Here is a 27,589-nt window from a genome sequence, read left to right as displayed (position 1 = left end):
CTGTACATAGGGGGCAGTATTATAGTAGTTTTTTTCTTGTACATAGGGGGCAGTATTCTAGTAGTTATATTCCTTTACATAGGGGCAGTATTATAGTAGTTATATTCTTGTACATAGGGGGCAGTATTATAGTAGTTATATTCCTGTACATAGGGGGCAGTATTATAGTAGTTATATTCTTGTACATAGGGGGCAGTATTATAGTAGTTATATTCTTGTACATAGGGGTAGTATTATAGTAGTTATATTCCTGTACATAGGGGGCAGTATTATAGTAGTTATATTCCTGTACATAGGGGCAGTATTATAGTAGTTATATTCCTGTACATAGGGGGCAGTATTATAGTAGTTATATTCTTGTACATAGGGGGAAGTATTATAGTAGTTATATTCTTGTACATAGGGGGCAGTATTATAGTAGTTATATTCCTGTACATAGGGGGCAGTATTATAGTAGTTATATTCCTGTACATAGGGGCAGTATTATAGTAGTTATATTCCTGTACATAGGGGCAGTATTATAGTAGTTATATTCTTGTACATAGGGGGCAGTATTATAGTAGTTATATTCTTGTACATAGGGGGCAGTATAGTAGTAGTTATATTCTTGTACATAGGGGGCAGTATTATATTCTGCTTACCATCTCCTTTCACTCTTGCATCCCTGTGGAGAAAATTAAACCCAGAAGCTCCAGCATCCAGGACATTGCTCTTTAGGGTCTGGTCCACACCAGTGTCGGTAGTTGCACGTGTTTGGTTAGTATTAGGTGTGTGCTTAGAAGTAGAGGGTTTATTATCCACATTGTCACTTGAGCATCCTTCACACGTACGGCTCATGCAGTGCAAGAACGACATGGGTGGAAGGCTGTGACTCCGAAATTCTCCATGTTCATACGTTCTACCGCCATCTCGATGATACTCTGGAATTGGAGAGAACTCCAAGGAAGAATCCCCACTGGATCTTAATGGAGGGCTAGTTCCATTCTTTTTTCTGCTCTTGGCTAATTCCAAAAATGACGTAACCCTCTTAGGGGATGAATCTTGGGTGTGTATGACTTGACCTTCGCTCAGTTTGACAGGACAACTCATCATGCGCTCCAGAGACCCTAGTCGAGTGGACGGACTCTTGTCCAAGCTCCGATCATAACTTCGAGAGCGCTGTCTACCTGTATTAAAATTGGGTGGTGACACATTGACGTAGACCTGACCCTCAATGGTGTCCGACTTGGATCTTTCAATTAGGGGTTTGGGATCACTTGTGTCTGAACTGGTCTCTGGCTGTTGGAAAAGGAAATACTCTGTTGGCTGCACTGGGCTCCCCTTGGTATGGTCATCCGAGCAACTGGTTATCGATGACCCTGCCGGACTGGGAGAAGATTGAGATGACAAGTCACATGTTACCAATTTATAATAATTTTGGGTGGCCACTACAAGCCTTGCCTGGCTTTGGAAACATGACGTTAGTTCTGAACTCTCTCCATTACATGGCACGGAGTCACAGTTCAGGTGGTAGGAGTTGCAATTGGCATCCAGCTCTGGAGAAGATGAGTGGTGGTGGCAACCACATGGCTTGCCCGAAGCTTCTGGAACATGTGAGTCACAAGACATCTTGGACTCGGTAGGTGAATTTTGTAGGTCAAGGTAGAAAGCCCCTGTGTCTGGATGACTGCAAAATGAAGAGTCACACGAGAGGCTTCCAGAATTTAGGTTGGACCTTGGTTGTCCGTTCATCTTGTTATACAAGGTACTGAAATTAACAAGAATCCCATCTGAACTATTGCAGGAGGAGTCGCTCACGTAACTCACCTGCTGGTCCATTTCCGACTGGCTTGAGGCACTGTAGCACCTGCAGTGCCTCAATGACTCTGAACCATTACAGGTACACTCTCTGCTTTGGAGAAAATCTTGACTTCCTAAATCAGAGCTTTGATTCCAATCGAGAGTAAAGCCAGGGCCACCATGATGATTCCAAGACTGGTCTTCAATCATTGAAGAACCTGGGTTGCCATTTGTAACCTTCTGCAGATCGTCCGGTGAAGTCTTCTCCTCTTGCCCATCCAAAAGTCCTGATCTTCTGGTCAAGATCCATGGCTTCACTACTGGTGGATTATCGTGGAGGTGAAATGGAGGCAAGGACAGGTCTTGAAAATGAAATCCTGTTTTTGGACCACCTAAAGTGCCGTGGAGATGGAAGGACTTTTCCCCTTCACTTCCACTAGATGTGGTTTCGTCTTCTTCGTTGGGTAGGAATGGGTTATGTCTCTTTCTGGTGACTGGCCCCGGCCAATCGTCTTCCTTTCTGCTCCCCCTTCCTTTTCCAGATGATTCAGAAGTTTGGATTAAACTGCTGTAGACCAGTGAGTCCGCCTGTGATAGGTCCCGTTCTGGTAAGGAAGTTGTTCTGGTGATTCCAAGATCATTCTTGCTGTAGGAATGGGATCTGTTGGAGGTTGGACAGCATTGCCTATCCGGGACTTGGCAGTGCACCAGTGGGATATGATGCACTATTAGGGTTTCTCCGGCTAGCTTGGGTGGGCTATCCATAATGGTCTCCTCTTAGGACATTGGGTACTCTCACCGACTGCAGTTTGGAGAAACCTTCTACATGTTACACGTGAAGACACCTGGAAGAAGAAAAGAAATACATGAATTTTGTTCTAAGAGATTTCTTATTGTTCCTTTTAATATTTAGTCATTTGCATAACATGCAGAGGCTCTAGAACATGAGTTGTAGCTCTGCATTATTTTTACCTAATCAAACTTATAGGCCCAGATTTATTAAAAACAGTGCTGTGTGTACTATGTGCGGTGTGTACTGTGTGCAGGGGGGTGTACTATGTGCAGGGTGTGTACTATGTGCAGAGTGTGTACTATGTGCAGGGGATGTACTATGTGCGGTGTGAACTATGTGCAGTGTGAACTATGTGCAGTGTGAACTATGTGCAGTGTGTACTATGTGCAGTGTGTTCTATGTGCAGTGTGTTCTATGTGCAGTGTGTTCTATGTGCAGTGTGTTCTATGTGCAGTGTGTTCTATGTGCAGTGTGTACTAGGTGCAGTGTGTTCTATGTGCAGTGTGTTCTATGTGCAGTGTGTACTATGTGCAGTGTGTTCTATGTGCAGTGTCTTTGTACTATGTGCAGGGGGTGTACTATGTGCAGGGGGGTGTACTATGTGCAGGGTGTGTACTATGTGCAGGGTGTGTACTATGTGCAGGGTGTGTACTATGTGCGGTGTGAACTATGTGCAGTGTGTACTATGTGCAGGGGTGTACTATGTGCAGTGTGTACTATGTGCAGGGTGTGTACTATGTGCAGGGAGTGTACTATGTGCAGGGGATGTACTATGTGCGGTGTAAACTATGTGCAGTGTGTACTATGTGCAGTGTGTACTATGTGCAGTGTGTACTATGTGCAGGGGATGTACTATGTGCGGTGTAAACTATGTGCAGTGTGTACTATGTGCAGTGTGTACTATGTGCAGTGTGTACTATGTGCAGTGTGTACTATGTGCAGTGTGTACTATGTGCAGTGTGTACTATGTGCAGTGTGTACTATGTGCAGTGTGTACTATGTGCAGTGTGTACTATGTGCAGTGTCTTTGTACTATGTGCAGTGTGTACTATGTGCAGTGTGTACTATGTGCAGTGTGTACTATGTGCAGGCTGTGTACTATGTGCAGGGTGTGTACTACGTGCAGGGGATGTACTATGTGCGGTGTGTACTATGTGCAGTGGGTGCTATGTGCAGGGGGTGTACTATGTGCAGTGTGTGCTATGTGCAGGGGGTGTACTATGTGCAGGGTGTGTACTATGTGCAGGCTGTGTACTATGTGCAGGGTGTGTACTATGTGCAGGGTGTCTACTATGTGCAGGGAGTGTACTATGTGCAGGGGATGTACTATGTGCGGTGTAAACTATGTGCAGTGTGTACTATGTGCAGTGTCTTTGTACTATGTGCAGTGTGTACTATGTGCAGGGAGTGTACTATGTGCAGGGGATGTACTATATGCAGTGTGTGCTATGTGCAGGGGGTGTACTATGTGCAGGGGGTGTACTATGTGCAGTGTGTACTATGTGCAGTGTGTACTATGTGCAGGCTGTGTGCTATGTGCAGTCTGTGTGCTATGTGCAGTGTGTACTATGTGCAGTGTGTGTACTATGTGCAGGGTGTGTACTATGTGCAGGGAGTGTACTATGTGCAGGGTGTACTATGTGCAGTGTGTACTATGTGCAGGGTGTGTACTATGTGCAGGGTGTACTATGTGTAGGGGATGTACTATGTGCAGGGTGTGTACTATGTGCAGGGAGTGTACTATGTGCAGGGAGTGTACTATGTGCAGGGGATGTACTATGTGCGGTGTGTACTATGTGCAGGGTGTGTACTATGTGCGGTGTGTACTATGTGCAGGGTGTGTACTATGTGCGGTGTGTACTATGTGCGGTGTGTACCATGTGCAGTGTGTACCATGTGCAGTGTGTACCATGTGCAGTGTGTACCATGTGCAGTGTGTACCATGTGCAGGGTGTACCATGTGCAGGGTGTACCATGTGCAGGGTATGTACCATGTGCAGGGTATGTACCATGTGCAGGGTATGTACCATGTGCAGGGTGTGTACTATGTGCAGGGTGTACCATGTGCAGGGTGTACCATGTGCAGGGTGTGTACTATGTGCAGGGTGTGTACTATGTGCAGGGTGTGTACTATGTGCAGGGTGTGTACTATGTGCAGGGTGTGTACTATATGCAGGGTGTGTGCTATGTGCAGGGTGTGTACTATGTGCAGGGAGTGTACTATGTGCGGGGTTTGTGCTATGTGCAAGGGGTGTACTATGTGCCGTGTGTACTATGTGCAGGGGGTGTACTATGTGCAGTGTCCTGTGTAGTGTGCAGGGGTGTACTATGTGCAGGGGTGTACTATGTGCAGTGTGTGTACTATGTGCAGTGTGTGTACTGTGTGCAGGGGGTGTACTATGTGCAGTGTGTGTACTATGTGCAGTGTGTGTACAATGTGCAGTGTGTGTGCAATGTGCAGGGTGTACTATGTGCAGGGTGTGTGCAATGTGCAGGGTGTACTATGTGCAGTGTCCTGTGTAGTGTGCAGGGGGCGCCAGAGTCAGGATGTCTGGTGCACGTTCTTCATGAATCTGGCACCCCCGGAACTGCTCCGACAGAGGGAACCAGTGTTTTTTGGTGCACCTTTAACATGGGGCATGTGACACATTTCTGTCGGTCCGACTGAACACCAAAACAATCCCTTATGTGCAGAAATTTGTGCCGCATGAAGAATAGTGCAGCCGCGCCACAATGGGGGTCATTTACTAAGGGCCCGATTCGCGGTTTTCCGACGTGTTACCCGAATATTTCCGATTTGCACCGATTTCCCCTGAATTGCCCCGGGATTTTGGCGCACGCGATCGGATTGTGGCGCATCGGCGCCAGCATGCACGCGACGGAAATCGGGGGGCGTGGGCGACCGAAAACCAGACGGATTCGGAAAAACCGCTGCATTTAAAAAAAAAAATCTGTTGCGGAGCTTGCACTTACCTTCACTCAGCCCGGCTTATTAAGAACTACCTTAATAAATCCCGTCCGGACCCGAATTCAGCGCAGAGAACGCGCCGCTGGATCCCGAATGGACCGGGTAAGTAAATCTGCCCCACTGTATCTCGGACACTTCTAAAATACCTGACCAAGCAGTTTGTACATGAAAGAACATGCAAAGTCCGACAGAAATCTGGAGAAGGGGCTTTAGTAAATCTGGGCCATTGGCTCACATTTACTGAAGCCCCTGCGCCAGTTTTCTGTCGGACTTTGCATGTTCTTTTAGTGCAAACTATTTGCACATGTATATATAAAGTTTCTTTGACACATTTTGCACTGTCCCCATTGCGACTGGATTGGGCGTCCGGTGCTCAGTCCGACCATGTGACACATTTATCATGCAAAGTCCTATAGAAATGTGTCCCACGTCCTATGTTAAAGGTGCACCAAAAAAAAGTGGTGCCCTCTGAGCAATGCAGGGGCCACCAGATTCATGCAGAACGGACGCCAGAAATCCTGAATCTGGCGCCCCCTGCATATTAAACAGGTAACTGCACATAGTACACACTACACTGTCCTAAGTAAATGTGGGCCAATCTGCCACTCTCACCCGTATCTATATACTCAGCCAAGCTACAGTATCTAGTTTCTCCAGCAGTCAACACACAGATCATAGGAACCAGCCAGTTTACGGAGCAGATTATACATAAGGCCAAAACAATTTTCTGTCTGATAGTATCCTATATACAGACAACATGTTATAGAGCAGGAGGAGCTGAGCACATTGTACATAGTGTCCTATCTGCAGGCAGCATGTTATAGAGCAGGAGGGGCTGAGCAGATGGTACATAGTGTCCTTTCTGCATGCAGCATGTTATAGAGCAGGAGGAGCTGAGCAGATTGTACATAGTATCCTATATACAGACAACATGTTATAGAGCAGGGGGAGCTGAGCACATTGTACATAGTGTCCTATCTGCAGGCAGCATGTTATAGAGCAGGAGGAGCTGAGCAGATTGTACATAGTGTCCTATCTGCAGGCAGCATGTTATAGAGCAGGAGGAGCTGAGCAGATTGTACATAGTATCCTATATACAGACAACATGTTATAGAGCAGGAGGAGCTGAGCAGATTATACATAGTGTCCTATCTGCAGGCAGCAAGTTATAGAGCAGGAGGAGCTGAGCAGATTGTACATAGTGTCCTATCTGCAGGCAGCATGTTATAGAGCAGGAGGATCAGAGCAGATTGTACATAGTGTCCTATATACAGACAACATGTTATAGAGCAGGAGGAGCTGAGCAGATTATATATAGTGTCCTATCTGCAGGCAGCAAGTTATAGAGCAGGAGGAGCTGAGCAGATTGTACATAGTGTCCTATCTGCAGGCAGCATGTTATAGAGCAGGAGGATCAGAGCAGATTGTACATAGTGTCCTATATACAGACAACATGTTATAGAGCAGGAGGAGCTGAGCAGATTATACATAGTGTCCTATCTGCAGGCAGCAAGTTATAGAGCAGGAGGAGCTGGCAGATTGTACATAGTGTCCTATCTGCAGGCCACATGTTATAGAACAGGAGGAGCTGAGAAGATTATTCATAGTATCCTATCTGCAGGAGCATGTTATAGAGCAGGAGGAGCTGGGCAGATTGTACATAGCGTCCTAGCTGCAGGCAGCATGTTATAGAGCAGCAGGAGCTGAGAAGATTATACATAGTGTCCTATCTGCAGGAGCATGTTATAGAGCAGGAGAAGCTGGGCAGATTATACATAGCGTCCTAGCTGCCGGCAGCATGTTATAGAGCAGGAGGAGCCGAGACGATTGTACATAATGTCCTATCTGCAGGCAGCATGTTATAGAGCAGGAGGAGCTGAGTAGTTTGTACATAGTGTCCTATCCGTAGGCAGCATGTTATAGAGCAGGAGGAGTTGAGCAGATTGTATAAAGTGTCCTGTCTGCAAGCAGCATGTTATATAGCAGGAGGAGCTGAGCAGATTGTACATAGCATCCTATCTGCAGGCAGCATGTTATAGAGCAGGATGAGCTGAGCACATTGTACAAAGTGTCATATCTGCAGGCAGCATGTTATAGAGCAGGAGGAGCTGAGCAGATTGTACATAGTGTCCTATCTGCAGGCAGAATGTTATAGAGCAGGAGGAGCTGAGCAGATTGTACATATTGTCCTATCTGCAGTCAGCATGTTATAGAGCAGGAGGAGCTGAGCAAATTGTATATAGTGTCCTATCTGCAAGCAGCATGTTATAGAGCAGGAAGACCTGAGCAGATTGTACATGGTGTCCTATCTGCAGGCAGCATGTTATAGAGCAGGAGGAGATGAGCAGATTGCACCTAGTGTCCTATCTGCAGGCAGCATGTTATAGAGCAGGAGGAGCTGAAATTATTGTACATAGTGTCCTATCTGCAGGCAGCATGTTATAGAGCAGGAGGAGCTGAAAGGATTGTACATAGTGTCCTATCTGCAGGCAGCATGTTATAGAGCAGGAGGAGCTGAAATGATTGTACATAGTGTCCTATCTGCAGGCAGCATGTTATAGAGCAGGAGGAGCTGAGCACATTGTACATAGTGTCCTATCTGCAGGCAGCATGTTATAGAGTAGGAGGAGCTGAGCAGATTATACATAGTGTCCTATCTGCAGGCAGCATGTTATAGAGTAGGAGGAGCTGAGCAGATTGTATATAGTGTCCTATCTGCAGTTAGTATGTTATACAGCAGGAGGAGCTGAGCACATTGTACATGGTGTCCTATCTGTAGGCAGCATGTTATAGAGCAGGAGGAGCTGAAAGGATTTTACATAGTGTCCATGTTTCTTCTCCAGTTCTGTTTTTTTTTACCTTTAACACTGTCAAACATGCTTCAATAAAAAGTTGACAGACCAGGGTACAAAAACAATCCACAAGAGTTCTATAAAATTCAATTGCTGAGGTTTGATTTCTTATCCTTCTTGTGAAGACTTGTTAAAAACCTCCTATCCACTATCGTCCTCTAAATGTCAGAAGTTACAAGAGTTCATTTCTCCCAAAATTGCACAACACAATAAAAAGAGCACAAAATATCTGAGCTCAGTGTCTCCAGTGCAGAACAACTACAAACGTCTCACAAAAACTCACCCATGTCGGGGCGAGAGCCCGGCCGCTCGTGTGGCGCATGTGACAAGTGGAAACAAACTGAAATCCTCGGCCAAGAATAGATCATGACAACAACGAGCCGGAATCTTCTGTCCAGCTGAACAACTGGCTACAAGAGAGTCAGGAAGAGATCCCACAACCAGAGACCAAGGGATAGTGGAGACACCCGGCCCCAAACAGAGGGAGGAGGGGACCCAGAACTATACAGAGCTAAGTCACCCCAACTCAGCCCCAAACAGAGGTAGGAGGGGACCCAGAGCTATACAGAGCTAAATCACCCCAACTCAGCCCCAAACAGAGGGAGGAGGGGACCCAGAGCTATACAGAGCTAAGTCACCCCAACTCAGCCCCAAACAGAGGTAGGAGGGGACCCAGAGCTATACAGAGCTAAGTCACCCCAACTCAGCCCCAAACAGAGGTAGGAGGGGACCCAGAGCTATACAGAGCTAAGTCACCCCAACTCAGCCCCAAACAGAGGGAGGAGGGGACCCAGAGCTATACAGAGCTAAGTCACCCCAACTCAGCCCCAAACAGAGGTAGGAGGGGACCCAGAGCTATACAGAGCTAAGTCACCCCAACTCAGCCCCAAACAGAGGTAGGAGGGGACCCAGAGCTATACAGAGCTAAGTCACCCCAACTCAGCCCCAAACAGAGGTAGGAGGGGACCCACAGCTATACAGAGCTAAGTCACCCCAACTCAGCCCCAAACAGAGGTAGGAGGGGACCCAGAGCTATACAGAGCTAAGTCACCCCAACTCAGCCCCAAACAGAGGGAGGAGGGGACCCAGAGCTATACAGAGCTAAGTCACCCCAACTCAGCCCCAAACAGAGGTAGGAGGGGGACCCAGAGCTATACAGAGCTAAGTCACCCCAACTCAGCCCCAAACAGAGGTAGGAGGGGACCCAGAGCTATACAGAGCTAAGTCACCCCAAATCAGCCCCAAACCGAGGTAGGAGGGGACCCAGAGCTATACAGAGCTAAGTCACCCCAACTCAGCCCCAAACAGAGGTAGGAGGGGACCCAGAGCTATACAGAGCTAAGTCACCCCAACCCAGCCCCAAACAGAGGTAGGAGGGGACCCAGAGCTATACATAGCTAAGCCACCCCAACTCAGCCCCAAACAGAGGTAGGAGGGGACCCAGAGCTATACAGAGCTAAGTCACCCCAACTCAGCCCCAAACAGAGGTAGGAGGGGACCCAGAGCTATACAGAGCTAAGTCACCCCAACTCAGCCCCAAACAGAGGTAAGAGGGGACCCAGAACTATACAGAGCTAAGTCACCCCAACTCAGCCCCAAACAGAGGTAGGAGGGGGCCCAGAGCTATACAGAGCTAAGTCACCCCAACTCAGCCCCAAACAGAGGGAGGAGGGGACCCAGAACTATACAGAGCTAAGTCACCCCAACTCAGCCCCAAACAGAGGGAGGAGGGGACCCAGAGCTATACAGAGCTAAGTCACCCCAACTCAGCCCCAAACAGAGGGAGGAGGGGACCCAGAGCTATACAGAGCTAAGTCACCCCAACTCAGCCCCAAACAGAGGTAGGAGGGGACCCAGAGCTATACAGAGCTAAGTCACCCCAACTCAGCCCCAAACAGAGGTAGGAGGGGACCCAGAGCTATACAGAGCTAAGTCACCCCAAATCAGCCCCAAACAGAGGTAGGAGGGGACCCAGAGCTATACAGAGCTAAGTCACCCCAACTCAGCCCCAAACAGAGGTAGGAGGGGACCCAGAGCTATACAGAGCTAAGTCACCCCGACTCAGCCCCAAACAGAGGGAGGAGGCGACCCAGAGCTATACAGAGCTAAGTCACCCCAACTCAGCCCCAAACAGAGGTAGGAGGGGACCCAGAACTATACAGAGCTAAGTCACCCCAACTCAGCCCCAAACAGAGGTAGGAGGGGACCCAGAGCTATACAGAGCTAAGTCACCCCAACTCAGCCCCAAACAGAGGTAGGAGGGGACCCAGAGCTATACAGAGCTAAGTCACCCCAACTCAGCCCCAAACAGAGGGAGGAGGGGACCCAGAGCTATACAGAGCTAAGTCACCCCAACTCAGCCCCAAACAGAGGTAGGAGGGGACCCAGAGCTATACAGAGCTAAGTCACCCCAACTCAGCCCCAAACAGAGGGAGGAGGGGACCCAGAGCTATACAGAGCTAAGTCACCCAACTCAGCCCCAAACAGAGGTAGGAGGGGACCCAGAGCTATACAGAGCTAAGTCACCCCAACTCAGCCCCAAACAGAGGTAGGAGGGGACCCACAGCTATACAGAGCTAAGTCACCCCAACTCAGCCCCAAACAGAGGGAGGAGGGGACCCAGAGCTATACAGAGCTAAGTCACCCCAACTCAGCCCCAAACAGAGGTAGGAGGGGACCCAGAGCTATACAGAGCTAAGTCACCCCAACTCAGCCCCAAACAGAGGTAGGAGGGGACCCAGAGCTATACAGAGCTAAGTCACCCCAACTCAGCCCCAAACAGAGGTAGGAGGGGACCCAGAGCTATACAGAGCTAAGTCACCCCAACTCAGCCCCAAACAGAGGTAGGAGGGGACCCAGAACTATACACAGCTAAGTCACCCCAACTCAGCCCCAAACAGAGGTAGGAGGGGACCCAGAGCTATACAGAGCTAAGTCACCCCAACTCAGCCCCAAACAGAGGTAGGAGGGGACCCAGAGCTATACATAGCTAAGTCACCCCAACTCAGCCCCAAACAGAGGTAGGAGGGGACCCAGAGCTATACAGAGCTCAGTCACCCCAACTCAGCCCCAAACAGAGGTAGGAGGGGACCCAGAGCTATACAGAGCTCAGTCACCCCAACTCAGCCCCAAACAGAGGGAGGAGGGGACCCAGAGACATACAGAGCTAAGTCACCCCAACTCAGCCCCAAACAGAGGTAGGAGGGGACTCAGAGCTATACAGAGCTCAGTCACCCCAACTCAGCCCCAAACAGAGGTAGGAGGGGACCCAGAGACATACAGAGCTAAGTCACCCCAACTCAGCCCCAAACAGAGGTAGGAGGGGACCCAGAGCTATACAGAGCTAAGTCACCCCAACTCAGCCCCAAACAGAGGTAGGAGGGGACCCAGAGCTATACAGAGCTCAGTCACCCCAACTCAGCCCCAAACAGAGGTAGGAGGGGACCCAGAGCTATCCATAGCTAAGTCACCCAACTCAGCCCCAAACAGAGGTAGGAGGGGACCCAGAGCTATACAGAGCTAAGTCACCCCAACTCAGCCCCAAACAGAGGTAGGAGGGGACCCACAGCTATACAGAGCTAAGTCACCCCAACTCAGCCCCAAACAGAGGGAGGAGGGGACCCAGAGCTATACAGAGCTAAGTCACCCCAACTCAGCCCCAAACAGAGGTAGGAGGGGACCCACAGCTATACAGAGCTAAGTCACCCCGACTCAGCCCCAAACAGAGGGAGGAGGCGACCCAGAGCTATACAGAGCTAAGTCACCCCAACTCAGCCCCAAACAGAGGTAGGAGGGGACCCAGAACTATACAGAGCTAAGTCACCCCAACTCAGCCCCAAACAGAGGTAGGAGGGGACCCAGAGCTATACAGAGCTAAGTCACCCCAACTCAGCCCCAAACAGAGGTAGGAGGGGACCCAGAGCTATACAGAGCTAAGTCACCCCAACTCAGCCCCAAACAGAGGGAGGAGGGGACCCAGAGCTATACAGAGCTAAGTCACCCCAACTCAGCCCCAAACAGAGGTAGGAGGGGACCCAGAGCTATACAGAGCTAAGTCACCCCAACTCAGCCCCAAACAGAGGGAGGAGGGGACCCAGAGCTATACAGAGCTAAGTCACCCAACTCAGCCCCAAACAGAGGTAGGAGGGGACCCAGAGCTATACAGAGCTAAGTCACCCCAACTCAGCCCCAAACAGAGGTAGGAGGGGACCCACAGCTATACAGAGCTAAGTCACCCCAACTCAGCCCCAAACAGAGGGAGGAGGGGACCCAGAGCTATACAGAGCTAAGTCACCCCAACTCAGCCCCAAACAGAGGTAGGAGGGGACCCAGAGCTATACAGAGCTAAGTCACCCCAACTCAGCCCCAAACAGAGGTAGGAGGGGACCCAGAGCTATACAGAGCTAAGTCACCCCAACTCAGCCCCAAACAGAGGTAGGAGGGGACCCAGAGCTATACAGAGCTAAGTCACCCCAACTCAGCCCCAAACAGAGGTAGGAGGGGACCCAGAACTATACACAGCTAAGTCACCCCAACTCAGCCCCAAACAGAGGTAGGAGGGGACCCAGAGCTATACAGAGCTAAGTCACCCCAACTCAGCCCCAAACAGAGGTAGGAGGGGACCCAGAGCTATACATAGCTAAGTCACCCCAACTCAGCCCCAAACAGAGGTAGGAGGGGACCCAGAGCTATACAGAGCTCAGTCACCCCAACTCAGCCCCAAACAGAGGTAGGAGGGGACCCAGAGCTATACAGAGCTCAGTCACCCCAACTCAGCCCCAAACAGAGGGAGGAGGGGACCCAGAGACATACAGAGCTAAGTCACCCCAACTCAGCCCCAAACAGAGGTAGGAGGGGACTCAGAGCTATACAGAGCTCAGTCACCCCAACTCAGCCCCAAACAGAGGTAGGAGGGGACCCAGAGACATACAGAGCTAAGTCACCCCAACTCAGCCCCAAACAGAGGTAGGAGGGGACCCAGAGCTATACAGAGCTAAGTCACCCCAACTCAGCCCCAAACAGAGGTAGGAGGGGACCCAGAGCTATACAGAGCTCAGTCACCCCAACTCAGCCCCAAACAGAGGTAGGAGGGGACCCAGAGCTATCCATAGCTAAGTCACCCAACTCAGCCCCAAACAGAGGTAGGAGGGGACCCAGAGCTATACAGAGCTAAGTCACCCCAACTCAGCCCCAAACAGAGGTAGGAGGGGACCCACAGCTATACAGAGCTAAGTCACCCCAACTCAGCCCCAAACAGAGGGAGGAGGGGACCCAGAGCTATACAGAGCTAAGTCACCCCAACTCAGCCCCAAACAGAGGGAGGAGGGGACCCAGAGCTATACAGAGCTAAGTCACCCCAACTCAGCCCCAAACAGAGGTAGGAGGGGACCCAGAGCTATACATAGCTAAGCCACCCCAACTCAGCCCCAAACAGAGGTAGGAGGGGACCCAGAGCTATACATAGCTAAGTCACCCCAACTCAGCCCCAAACAGAGGTAGGAGGGGACCCAGAACTATACATAGCTAAGCCACCCCAACTCAGCCCCAAACAGAGGTAGGAGGGGACCCAGAACTATACAGAGCTAAGTCACCCCAACTCAGCCCCAAACAGAGGTAGGAGGGGACCCAGAGCTATACAGAGCTAAGTCACCCCAACTCAGCCCCAAACAGAGGTAGGAGGGGACCCAGAGCTATACAGAGCTAAGTCACCCCAACTCAGCCCCAAACAGAGGTAGGAGGGGACCAAGAGCTATACAGAGCTAAGTCACCCCAACTCAGCCCCAAACAGAGGTAGGAGGGGACCCACAGCTATACAGAGCTAAGTCACCCCAACTCAGCCCCAAACAGAGGGAGGAGGGGACCCAGAGCTATACAGAGCTAAGTCACCCCAACTCAGCCCCAAACAGAGGTAGGAGGGGACCCAGAACTATACAGAGCTAAGTCACCCCAACTCAGCCCCAAACAGAGGTAGGAGGGGACCCACAGCTATACAGAGCTCAGTCACCCCAACTCAGCCCCAAACAGAGGTAGGAGGGGACTCAGAGCTATACAGAGCTAAGTCACCCCAACTCAGCCCCAAACAGAGGGAGGAGGGGACCCACAGCTATACAGAGCTAAGTCACCCCAACTCAGCCCCAAACAGAGGTAGGAGGGGACCCAGAGCTATACAGAGCTAAGTCACCCCAACTCAGCCCCAAACAGAGGTAGGAGGGGACCCAGAGCTATACAGAGCTCAGTCACCCCAACTCAGCCCCAAACAGAGGTAGGAGGGGACCCAGAGCTATACAGAGCTAAGTCACCCCAACTCAGCCCCAAACAGAGGTAGGAGGGGACCCACAGCTATACATAGCTCAGTCACCCCAACTCAGCCCCAAACAGAGGTAGGAGGGGACCCACAGCTATACAGAGCTAAGTCACCCCAACTCAGCCCCAAACAGAGGGAGGAGGGGACCCAGAGCTATACAGAGCTAAGTCACCCCAACTCAGCCCCAAACAGAGGTAGGAGGGGACCCAGAGCTATCCATAGCTAAGTCACCCCAACTCAGCCCCAAACAGAGGGAGGAGGGGACCCAGAACTATACAGAGCTAAGTCACCCCAACTCAGCCCCAAACAGAGGTAGGAGGGGACCCAGAGCTATCCATAGCTAAGTCACCCCAACTCAGCCCCAAACAGAGGTAGGAGGGGACCCAGAGCTATACAGAGCTAAGCCACCCCAACTCAGCCCCAAACAGAGGTAGGAGGGGACCCAGAGCTATCCATAGCTAAGTCACCCCAACTCAGCCCCAAACAGAGGGAGGAGGGGACCCAGAGCTATACAGAGCTAAGTCACCCCAACTCAGCCCCAAACAGAGGTAGGAGGGGACCCACAGCTATACAGAGCTAAGTCACCCCAACTCAGCCCCAAACAGAGGTAGGAGGCGACCCAGAGCTATACAGAGCTAAGTCACCCCAACTCAGCCCCAAACAGAGGTAGGAGGGGACCCAGAGCTATACAGAGCTCAGTCACCCCAACTCAGCCCCAAACAGAGGTAGGAGGGGACCCAGAGCTATACAGAGCTAAGTCACCCCAACTCAGCCCCAAACAGAGGTAGGAGGGGACCCAGAGCTATACAGAGCTAAGTCACCCCAACTCAGCCCCAAACAGAGGTAGGAGGGGACCCAGAACTATACAGAGCTAAGTCACCCCAACTCAGCCCCAAACAGAGGTAGGAGGGGACCCAGAGCTATACAGAGCTAAGTTACCCCAACTCAGCCCCAAACAGAGGTAGGAGGGGACCCAGAGCTATACATAGCTCAGTCACCCCAACTCAGCCCCAAACAGAGGTAGGAGGGGACCCAGAGCTATACAGAGCTAAGTCACCCCAAATCAGCCCCAAACCGAGGTAGGAGGGGACCCAGAGCTATACAGAGCTAAGTCACCCCAACTCAGCCCCAAACAGAGGGAGGAGGGGACCCACAGCTATACAGAGCTAAGTCACCCCAACTCAGCCCCAAACAGAGGTAGGAGGGGACCCACTTCTATACAGAGCTAAGTCATCCCAACTCAGCCCCAAACAGAGGTAGGAGGGGACACAGAGCTATACAGAGCTAAGTCACCCCAACTCAGCCCCAAACAGAGGTAGGAGGGGACCCACAGCTATACAGAGCTAAGTCACCCCAACTCAGCCCCAAACAGAGGTAGGAGGGGACCCAGAGCTATACAGAGCTCAGTCACCCCAACTCAGCCCCAAACAGAGGTAGGAGGGGACCCAGAGCTATACAGAGCTAAGTCACCCCAACTCAGCCCCAAACAGAGGGAGGAGGGGACCCAGAGCTATACATAGCTCAGTCACCCCGACTCAGCCCCAAACAGAGGGAGGAGGGGACCCAGAGACATACAGAGCTAAGTCACCCCAACTCAGCCCCAAACAGAGGTAGGAGGGGACCCAGAGCTATACAGAGCTAAGTCACCCCAACTCAGCCCCAAACAGAGGGAGGAGGGGACCCAGAGCTATACAGAGCTAAGTCACCCCAACTCAGCCCCAAACAGAGGTAGGAGGGGACCCAGAGCTATACAGAGCTAAGTTACCCCAACTCAGCCCCAAACAGAGGTAGGAGGGGACCCAGAGCTATACATAGCTCAGTCACCCCAACTCAGCCCCAAACAGAGGTAGGAGGGGACCCAGAGCTATACAGAGCTAAGTCACCCCAAATCAGCCCCAAACCGAGGTAGGAGGGGACCCAGAGCTATACAGAGCTAAGTCACCCCAACTCAGCCCCAAACAGAGGGAGGAGGGGACCCACAGCTATACAGAGCTAAGTCACCCCAACTCAGCCCCAAACAGAGGTAGGAGGGGACCCACTTCTATACAGAGCTAAGTCATCCCAACTCAGCCCCAAACAGAGGTAGGAGGGGACACAGAGCTATACAGAGCTAAGTCACCCCAACTCAGCCCCAAACAGAGGTAGGAGGGGACCCACAGCTATACAGAGCTAAGTCACCCCAACTCAGCCCCAAACAGAGGTAGGAGGGGACCCAGAGCTATACAGAGCTCAGCCACCCCAACTCAGCCCCAAACAGAGGTAGGAGGGGACCCAGAGCTATACAGAGCTAAGTCACCCCAACTCAGCCCCAAACAGAGGGAGGAGGGGACCCAGAGCTATACATAGCTCAGTCACCCCGACTCAGCCCCAAACAGAGGTAGGAGGGGACCCAGAGCTATACAGAGCTAAGTCACCCCAACTCAGCCCCAAACAGAGGTAGGAGGGGACACAGAGCTAAGTCACCCCAACTCAGCCCCAAACAGAGGTAGGAGGGGACCCAGAGCTATACAGAGCTAAGTCACCTCAACTCAGCCCCAAACAGAGGTAGGAGGGGACCCAGAGCTATACAGAGCTAAGTCACCCCAAATCAGCCCCAAACCGAGGTAGGAGGGGACCCAGAGCTATACAGAGCTAAGTCACCCCAACTCAGCCCCAAACAGAGGGAGGAGGGGACCCACAGCTATACAGAGCTAAGTCACCCCAACTCAGCCCCAAACAGAGGTAGGAGGGGACCCAGAGCTATACAGAGCTAAGTCACCTCAACTCAGCCCCAAACAGAGGTAGGAGGGGACCCAGAGCTATACAGAGCTAAGTCACCCCAACTCAGCCCCAAACAGAGGTAGGAGGGGACACAGAGCTATACAGAGCTAAGTCACCCCAACTCAGCCCCAAACAGAGGTAGGAGGGGACCCAGAGCTATACATACCTCAGTCACCCCAACTCAGCCCCAAGCAGAGGTAGGAGGGGACCCAGAGCTATACAGAGCTAAATCACCCCAACTCAGCCCCAAACAGAGGTAGGAGGGGACCCAGAGCTATACAGAGCTAAGTCACAGGCCAGAAGACAAGACCCAACGACCAAAAGATCAACTACTGACCTGGAAGAAGATTACAAAGTCAATGGTCAAGACGTGAAGATACAGGGCCACCAATCTGTCCACCCTTAGAGCAAATTCTATGATCAAATCCAATTTTGCATGATACAAAATGAATGCAATAACATACAAGTAAACCTCTTAACTGGCCACAATCCACATCACGACCACCGGTTACCCGCTCATAGACACATGTAAGACAGATGGCCCTCAAAAGATTATTGTGAAATTGTGTCTTGTCTCAGAGATGGAGTCGACACCGATTGGTGTGACTGGAGTGGTACCAAAGGGAGATGATGTATTGGAGACGATGCTGAGGTCCATACATGTATAATTTGAAGGTGAACGGCCAGATCTGGGGGTTCAGGTACTAGCTGTATAGCAATATCTGAACCCCTAGACCTAATGAAGGAGTTGGTCCACCTGCAAAATGCCCAATCTTCTAAATGAATAAATATCTATTATATCTTTATATGTGTGGACCTGAGCATCTTCTCCAATACACCTACATCTACATTTGGCGCCATTCCAGTCACACCCATTGCTTCCGGTTTCCTGGCACACGGATCGGGACTACATGGCATCCAAATACAAGGATCAATTCAACGTCAAGAGTACCCAAAGTAGACCTCCACCTAAACAGTGTGGGAAGGGCCCCAAAACTCACCACACAAGTCTAACTTAGATGGAGTCTGGCTTTTAAGATTTATGGATGGCTCCCGGAACTTCATGAGGTTCCACCAAGAAAAAAAGATGATCTTAGTTGAAACTCGATGGAAAAAGGAAAAAAGAAGAGAATGTAGACAACTGATCAACAAGGAAGGTAGATAGAAGGGCCCATTGGAAAATTCTAAATGGTCATTATGATCCTGGTTTTGGCTTGTAGGACATTTGTTACTTTTTTGCTACATCACAAATGTATCTCTTCTGGAGAGACAAGTTCTGTCTACACTTTTATCAGCTAGTAAGAAAGAAGACCATAGGTTTTACCTCTAACGTATTGATGACCTTGAAGACACATTGGGGGTCATTTACTAAGGGCCCAAAACGCGTTTTTACGGCGGGTTACCCGAACATTTCCGATTTGGGCCAATTTCCGTGAATTGCCCCGGGTTTTTGGCGCACGTGATCGGCGCTGGCATGCACGCAACGGAAATCGGGGGGGCGTGGCAGAACGGAAAACCGACGGATTCGGAAAAACTGCTGCATTTAAAAAAAAAAATGTGTTGCGTAGCTTGCACTTACCTTCACTAGGAATAGGCCGGTGTACTTGAGTGCGTTCCTATGCTCTTCAGCGCAGCAGCGCCACCTGGTGGACAACGGAGGAACTGCCTTAATGAATCCCGTCCAGACCCGAATCCACCGCAGAGAACGCGCTGCTGGCTTGCGAATGGACCGGGTAAGTAAATCTGCCCCAATGGTAAGTGAAGGTAAGTGCAAGCTCTGCGACACATTTTTTTTTAAAAATGCGGCGTTTTTTCAGAATCCGCCGGTTTTTCGTTCAGCCACGCCCCCTGATTTCCATTGTGTGCATGCCAGTGCCGATGCGCCACAATCCGATCGCGTGCGCCAAAATCCCGGGGCAATTCAGGGGAAATCGGAAATATTCGGGTAACACGACGGGAAACCGCAAATCGGGCCCTTAGTAAATGACCCCCACTGTGAAATAATGAAAGAGAAGGTGATAGAAGGAGATCCAAAGGCCGGTAGGACAGGTTAGGACAAGTACCATAGGTCAATAGATCAGATCCTCTGGTGATACAGAGATTGGACCTAAGGACACTCTTTGGTTGAAGAGTGGAGACTCTTCAACCAACAACTAAGACTGATATATATTCCTGGCTAAGAGAAGACGTATCCATTGGAGCTTCAATGTTGAAGCTGGAGACCCCAAACCAGAGACTAAAATTAATAGACGCATCTAAAGCAAATCCAGCCTGACAATATCTAAGAATGTCAACTACTTGACTACAGGACCAGCACATGTGCAGTAGATCAAGTCAAACGGACAACTGACCAAGATGAAGACAAGACCATGAATCTGTGTGCGTGGGACAAAGCGATTCACCCACCTGAGCTGATAAATGGCACAGATCTTCCTGAGGTCTACGTCAAGCACAGAGCGGCCATCACAGAGGAGCACATGTCCAAGTGATGCATCGCAGAAGACGATGGAGCAGGAATGTGACACAACAGACACCTGTCTATTACATAATGCATGAAAACATGTGAGTCATGATGCGTCTCATGGCTGCGGTGCAATCACCCGGACAGCTATGTCAATTATTCTAATATCTGCCTATAGTTATACAATTCTAAAACTTAATAAGATTTTATCAGGTCAGGTACAACACTAGAAGGTAACAAGGTAAGGGGGGGGGGCAGTTAGATTTTTCTCGATTTTTGCAAAACATAAATATCTTGGCGGAGTCACTGAACAAGCAGGAGATGCTCGAGGCTCACAGCTCTGGATTTTGGATCCAGGTCGTGGAATTGGCTCTCTACAGCATGTGAGGGGAACCAGAAACCCACTAAAAATATATATTTTACTTTTTTAGGTTTCAGGTTTATTGGGAAATATTTTGTTTTATGTGAAGATGCAACATAAGTGTGACTACGCTCAATACACACGTCTCATATCCATCTCCAATATATCTCTATTTTATTTAGAATTCAATAAGAGACTGAACAATTGAGACAACTACTTAATTAAAGCAATTAGTTGTATTTTTACTGATTTTTCCATTCATTGAACCGTTTATTGTCTCCACCAATAAAGAAACATCTCCAGAGTCCTGTATCTATTGGATTGTCATCCACCTATTCCATACAGAACATAACATATCATCAGATTTCTACAAGAATATAACTACTATAATACTGCCCCCTATGTACAGGAATATATGTACTATAATACTGCCCCCTATGTACATGAATATAACTACTATAATACTGCCCCCTATGTACAGGATATAACTACTATAATACTGCCCCCTATGTACAGGAATATAACTACTATAATACTGCCCCCTATGTACAAGAATATAACTACTATAATACTGTCCCCTATGTACAGGAATATAACTACTATAATACTGCCCCCTATGTACAGGAATATAACTACTATAATACTGCCCCCTATGTACAAGAATATAACTACTATAATACTGCCCCCTATGTACAAGAATATAACTACTATAATACTGCCCCCTATGTACAAGAATATAACTACTATAATACTGCCCCCTATGTACAAGAATATAATTACTATAATACTGCCCTCTATGTACAGGAATATAACTACTATAATACTGCCCCCTATGTACAGGAATATAACTACTATAATACTGCCCCCTATGTACAGGAATATAACTACTATAATACTGCCCCCTATGTACAAGAATATAACTACTATAATACTGCCCCCTATGTACAAGAATATAACTACTATAATACTGCCCCCTATGTACAAGAATATAATTACTATAATACTGCCCTCTATGTACAGGAATATAACTACTATAATACTGCCCCCTATGTACAGGAATATAACTACTATAATACTGCCCCCTATGTACAGGAATATAACTACTATAATACTGCCCCCTATGTACAAGAATATAACTACTATAATACTGCCCCCTATGTACAAGAATATAACTGCTATAATACTGCCCCCTATGTACAAGAATATAACTACTATACTGCCCCCTATGTACAAGAATATAACTGCTATAATACTGCCCCCTATGTACAGGAATATAACTACTATAATACTGCCCCCTATGTACAAGAATATAACTACTATAATACTGCCTCCTATGTACAGGAATATAACTACTATAATACTGCCCCCTATGTACAGGAATATAACTACTATAATACTGCCCCCTATGTACAAGAATATAACTACTATAATACTGCCTCCTATGTACAGGAATATAACTACTATAATACTGCCTCCTATGTACAGGAATATAACTACTATAATACTGCCCCCTATGTACAAGAATATAACTACTATAATACTGCCCCCTATGTACAGGAATATAACTACTATAATACTGCCCCCTATATACAGGAATATAACTACTATAATACTGCCCCCTATGTACAAGAATATAACTACTATAATACTGCCTCCTATGTACAGGAATATAACTACTATAATACTGCCTCCTATGTACAGGAATATAACTACTATAATACTGCCCCCTATGTACAAGAATATAACTACTATAATACTGCCCCCTATGTACAGGAATATAACTACTATAATACTGCCCCTATGTACAAGAATATAACTACTATAATACTGCCTCCTATGTACAGGAATATAACTACTATAATACTGCCCCCTATGTATAAAAATATAACTACTATAATACTGCCCCCTATGTACAGGAATATAACTACTATAATACTGCCCCTATGTACAAGAATATAACTACTATAATACTGCCCCCTATGTACAAGAATATAACTACTATAATACTGCCCCCTATGTACAAGAATATAACTACTATAATACTGCCCCCTATGTACAAGAATATAACTACTATAATACTGCCCCCTATGTACAAGAATATAACTACTATAATACTGCCTCCTATGTACAGGAATATAACTACTATAATACTGCCCCCTATGTACAGGAAAATAACTACTATAATACTGCCCCCTATGTACAGGAATATAACTACTATAATACTGCCCCCTATGTACAGGAATATAACTACTATAATACTGCCCCCTATGTACAAGAATATAACTACTATAATGCTGCCCCCTATGTACAAGAATATAACTACTATAATACTGCCCCCTGTGTACAGGAATATAACTACTATAATACTGCCCCCTGTGTACAGGAATATAACTACTATAATACTGCCTCCTATGTACAGGAATATAACTACTATAATACTGCCCCCTATGTACAAGAATATAACTACTATAATACTGCCCCCTATGTACAGGAATATAACTACTATAATACTGCCCCTATGTACAAGAATATAACTACTATAATACTGCCTCCTATGTACAGGAATATAACTACTATAATACTGCCCCCTATGTACAAGAATATAACTACTATAATACTGCCTCCTATGTACAGGAATATAACTACTATAATACTGCCCCCTATGTACAGGAATATAACTACTATAATACTGCCCCCTATGTACAAGAATATAACTACTATAATACTGCCTCCTATGTACAGGAATATAACTACTATAATACTGCCCCTATGTACATGGATATAACTACTATAATACTGCCCCCTATGTACAGGAAAATACCTACTCTAATACTGCCCCCTATGTACAGGAATATAACTACTATAATACTGCCCCCTATGTACAGGAATATAACTACTATAATACTGCCCCCTATGTACAAGAATATAACTACTATAATGCTGCCCCCTATGTACAAGAATATAACTACTATAATACTGCCCCCTGTGTACAGGAATATAACTACTATAATACTGCCCCCTGTGTACAGGAATATAACTACTATAATACTGCCCCCTATGTACAAGAATATAACTACTATAATACTGCCCCCTATGTACAATAATATAACTACTATAATACTGCCTCCTATGTACAGGAATATAACTACTATAATACTGCCCCCTATGTACAGGAATATAACTACTATAATACTGCCCCCTATGTACAGGAATATAACTACTATAATACTGCCCCCTATGTACAGGAATATAACTACTATAATACTGCCCCCTATGTACAGGAATATAACTACTATAATACTGCCCCCTATGTACAGGAATATAACTACTATAATACTGCCTCCTATGTACAAGAATATAACTACTATAATACTGCTCCCTATGTACAGGAATATAACTACTATAATACTGCCCCCTATGTACAAGAATATAACTACTATAATACTGCCCCTATGTACAGGAATATAACTACTATAATACTGCTCCTATGTACAGGAATATAACTACTATAATACTGCCCCCTATGTACAGGAATATAACTACTATAATACTGCCCCCTATGTACAGGAATATAACTTCTATAATACTGCCCCCTATGTACAGGAATATAACTACTATAATACTGCCCCCTATGTACAGGAATATAACTACTATAATACTGCCCCCTATGTACAGGAATATAACTACTATAATACTGCCCCCTATGTACAAGAATATAACTACTATAATACTGCCCCTTATGTACAAGAATATAACTACTATAATACTGCCCCCTATGTACAAGAATATAACTACTATAATACTGCCCCCTATGTACAGGAATATAACTACTATAATACTGCCCCCTATGTACAGGAATATAACTACTATAATACTGCCCCCTATGTACAAGAATATAACTACTATAATACTGCCCCCTATGTACAAGAATATAACTACTATAATACTGCCCCCTATGTACAAGAATATAACTACTATAATACTGCCCCCTATGTACAGGAATATAACTACTATAATACTGCCCCCTATGTACAAGAATATAACTACTATAATACTGCCCCCTGTGTACAAGAATATAACTACTATAATACTGCCCCCTATGTACAAGAATATAACTACTATAATACTGCCCCCTATGTACAGGAATATAACTACTATAATACTGCCCCCTATGTACAGGAATATAACTACTATAATACTGCCCCCTATGTACAAGAATATAACTACTATAATACTGCCCCCTATGTACAAGAATATAACTACAGGCGGTCCCCTACTTAAGAACACTCGACTTACATACGACCCCTAGTTACAAACGGACCACTGGATATTGGTAATTTATTGTACTTTAGTTCTAGGCTACAATAAACAGCTATAACAGTTATCACAGGCGTCTGTAATGAAGCTTTAGTCTTAATCCTGATTCTTATGACAACCCAACAATTTAAAAATCCAATTGCCACAGAGACCAAAAAAGTTCTGGCTGGGATTACAATGATAAAATATACAGTTCCGACTTACATACAAATTCAACTTAAGAACAAACCTACAGACCCTATCTTGTATGTAACCCGGGGACTGCCTGTACTATAATACTGCCCCCTATGTACAGGAATATAACTACTATAATACTGCCCCCTATGTACAAGAATATAACTACTATAATACTGCCCCCTATGTACAGGAATATAACTACTATAATACTGCCCCCTATGTACAAGAATATAACTACTATAATACTGCCCCCTATGTACAGGAATATAACTACTATAATACTGCCCCCTATGTACAGGAATATAACTACTATAATACTGCCCCCTATGTCCAAGAATATAACTACTATAATACTGCCCCCTATGTACAGGAATATAACTACTATAATACTGCCCCCTATGTACAAGAATATAACTACTATAATACTGCCCCTTATGTACAAGAATATAACTACTATAATACTGCCCCCTATGTACAAGAATATAACTACTATAATACTGCTCCCTATGTACAGGAATATAACTACTGTAATACTGCCCCCTATGTACAGGAATATAACTACTATAATACTGCCCTCTATGTACAAGAATATAACTACTATAATACAGCCTCCTATGTACAGGGATATAACTACTATAATACTGCCCCCTATATACAAGAATATAACTACTATAATACTGCCCCCTATGTACAAGAATATAACTACTATAATACTGCCCCCTATGTACAAGAATATAACTACTATAATACTGCCCCATATGTACAAGAATATAACTACTATAATACTGACCCCTATGTACAGGAATATAACTACTATAATACTGCTCCCTATGTACAGGAATATAACTACTATAATACTGTCCCCTATGTACAAGAATATAACTACTATAATACTGCCCCCTATGTACAAGAATATAACTACTATAATACTGCCCCCTATGTACAAGAATATAACTACTATAATACTGCCCCCTATGTACAAGAATATAACTACTATAATACTTCCCCCTATGTACAAGAATATAATTACTATAATACTGCCCCCTATGTACAAGAATATAACTACTACAATACTGCCCCCTATGTACAGGAATATAACTACTATAATACTGCCCCCTATGTACAGGAATATAACTACTATAATACTGCCCCCTATGTACAAGAATATAACTACTATAATACTGCCCCCTATGTACAAGAATATAACTACTATAATACTGCCCCCTATGTACAGGAATATAACTACTATAATACTGCCCCCTATGTACAGGAATATAACTACTATAATACTGCCCCCTATGTACAGGAATATAACTACTATAATACTGCCCCCTATGTACAGGAATATAACTTCTATAATACTGCCCCCTATGTACAAGAATATAACTACTATAATACTGCGCCTATGTACAAGAATATAACTACTATAATACTGCTCCCTATGTACAGAAATATAACTACTATAATACTGCCCCCTATGTACAAGAATATAACTACTATACTACTGCCCCCTATGTACAAGAATATAACTACTATAATACTGCCCCCTATCTACAGGAATATAACTACTATAATACTGCCCCCTATGTACAAGAATATAACTACTATAATACTGCCCCCTATGTACAAGAATATAACTACTATAATACTGCCTCCTATGTACAGGAATATAACTACTATAATACTGCCTCCTATGTACAGGAATATAACTACTATAATACTGCCCCCTATGTACAAGAATATAACTACTATAATACTGCCCCCTATGTACAGGAATATAACTACTATAATACTGCCCCCTATGTACAGGAATATAACTACTATAATACTGCTCCTATGTACAAGAATATAACTACTATAATACTGCCCCCTATGTACAAGAATATAACTACTATAATACTGCCCCCTATGTACAGGAATATAACTACTATAATACTGCTCCTATGTACAAGAATATAACTACTATAATACTGCCTCCTATGTACAGGAATATAACTACTATAATACTGCTCCTATGTACAAGAATATTACTACTATAATACTGCCCCCTATGTACAGGAATATAACTACTATAATACTGCCCCCTATGTACAAGAATATAACTACTATAATACTGTCCCCTATGTACAGGAATATAACTACTATAATACTGCCCCCTATGTACAAGACTATAACTACTATAATACTGCCCCCTATGTACAGGAATATAACTACTATAATACTGCCCCCTATGTACAGGAATATAACTACTATAATACTGCCTCCTATGTACAGGAATATAACTACTATAATACTGCCCCCTATGTACAAGAATATAACTACTATAATACTGCCCCCTAAGTACAAGAATATAACTACTAAAATACTGCCCCCTATGTACAGGAATATAACTACTATAATACTGCCCCCTATGTACAGGAATATAACTACTATAATACTGCCCCTATGTACAAGAATATAACTACTATAATACTCCCCCCTATGTACAAGAATATAACTACTATAATACTGCCCCCTATGTACAAGAATATAACTACTATAATACTGCCCCCTATGTACAAGAATATAACTACTATAATACTGCCCCCTATGTACAGGAATATAACTACTATAATACTGCCCCTATGTACAAGAATATAACTACTATAATACTGCCCCCTATGTACAAGAATATAACTACTATAATACTGCCCCCTATGTACAAGAATATAACTACTATAATACTGCCCCCTATGTACAGGAATATAACTACTATAATACTGCCCCCTATGTACAGGAATATAACTACTATAATACTGCTCCCTATGTACAGGAATA

At 46.2% G+C, this 27,589-nt stretch overlaps 1 protein-coding gene across 3 annotated transcripts in view; it reads right to left on the bottom strand.

Moving 5' to 3' along the window:
- The window catches only part of RUSC2 (RUN and SH3 domain containing 2), a 75,390-nt gene that overhangs the window by 42,220 nt on the left and 5,581 nt on the right, over nucleotides 1-27,589 (bottom strand). For 2 of the 3 annotated variants that reach the window (XM_072132805.1, XM_072132803.1), the window contains exon 2: nucleotides 642-2,624. In XM_072132805.1, coding sequence (XP_071988906.1) covers nucleotides 642-2,544 — 1,903 coding nt within the window. In that variant the 5' untranslated portion in view covers nucleotides 2,545-2,624. Of the gene's footprint in view, nucleotides 1-641; nucleotides 2,625-8,675; nucleotides 8,823-27,589 lie in introns of those variants that run through there. The other variant, XM_072132804.1, reaches the window with a different exon arrangement.

Source organism: Engystomops pustulosus, chromosome 1 (assembly GCF_040894005.1).
Source record: "Engystomops pustulosus chromosome 1, aEngPut4.maternal, whole genome shotgun sequence".
NCBI classification, from domain to species: domain Eukaryota; kingdom Metazoa; phylum Chordata; class Amphibia; order Anura; family Leptodactylidae; genus Engystomops; species Engystomops pustulosus.
Note: the sequence above shows the minus strand (reverse complement) of the source record. Positions and strands in the feature narration are given on the sequence as shown.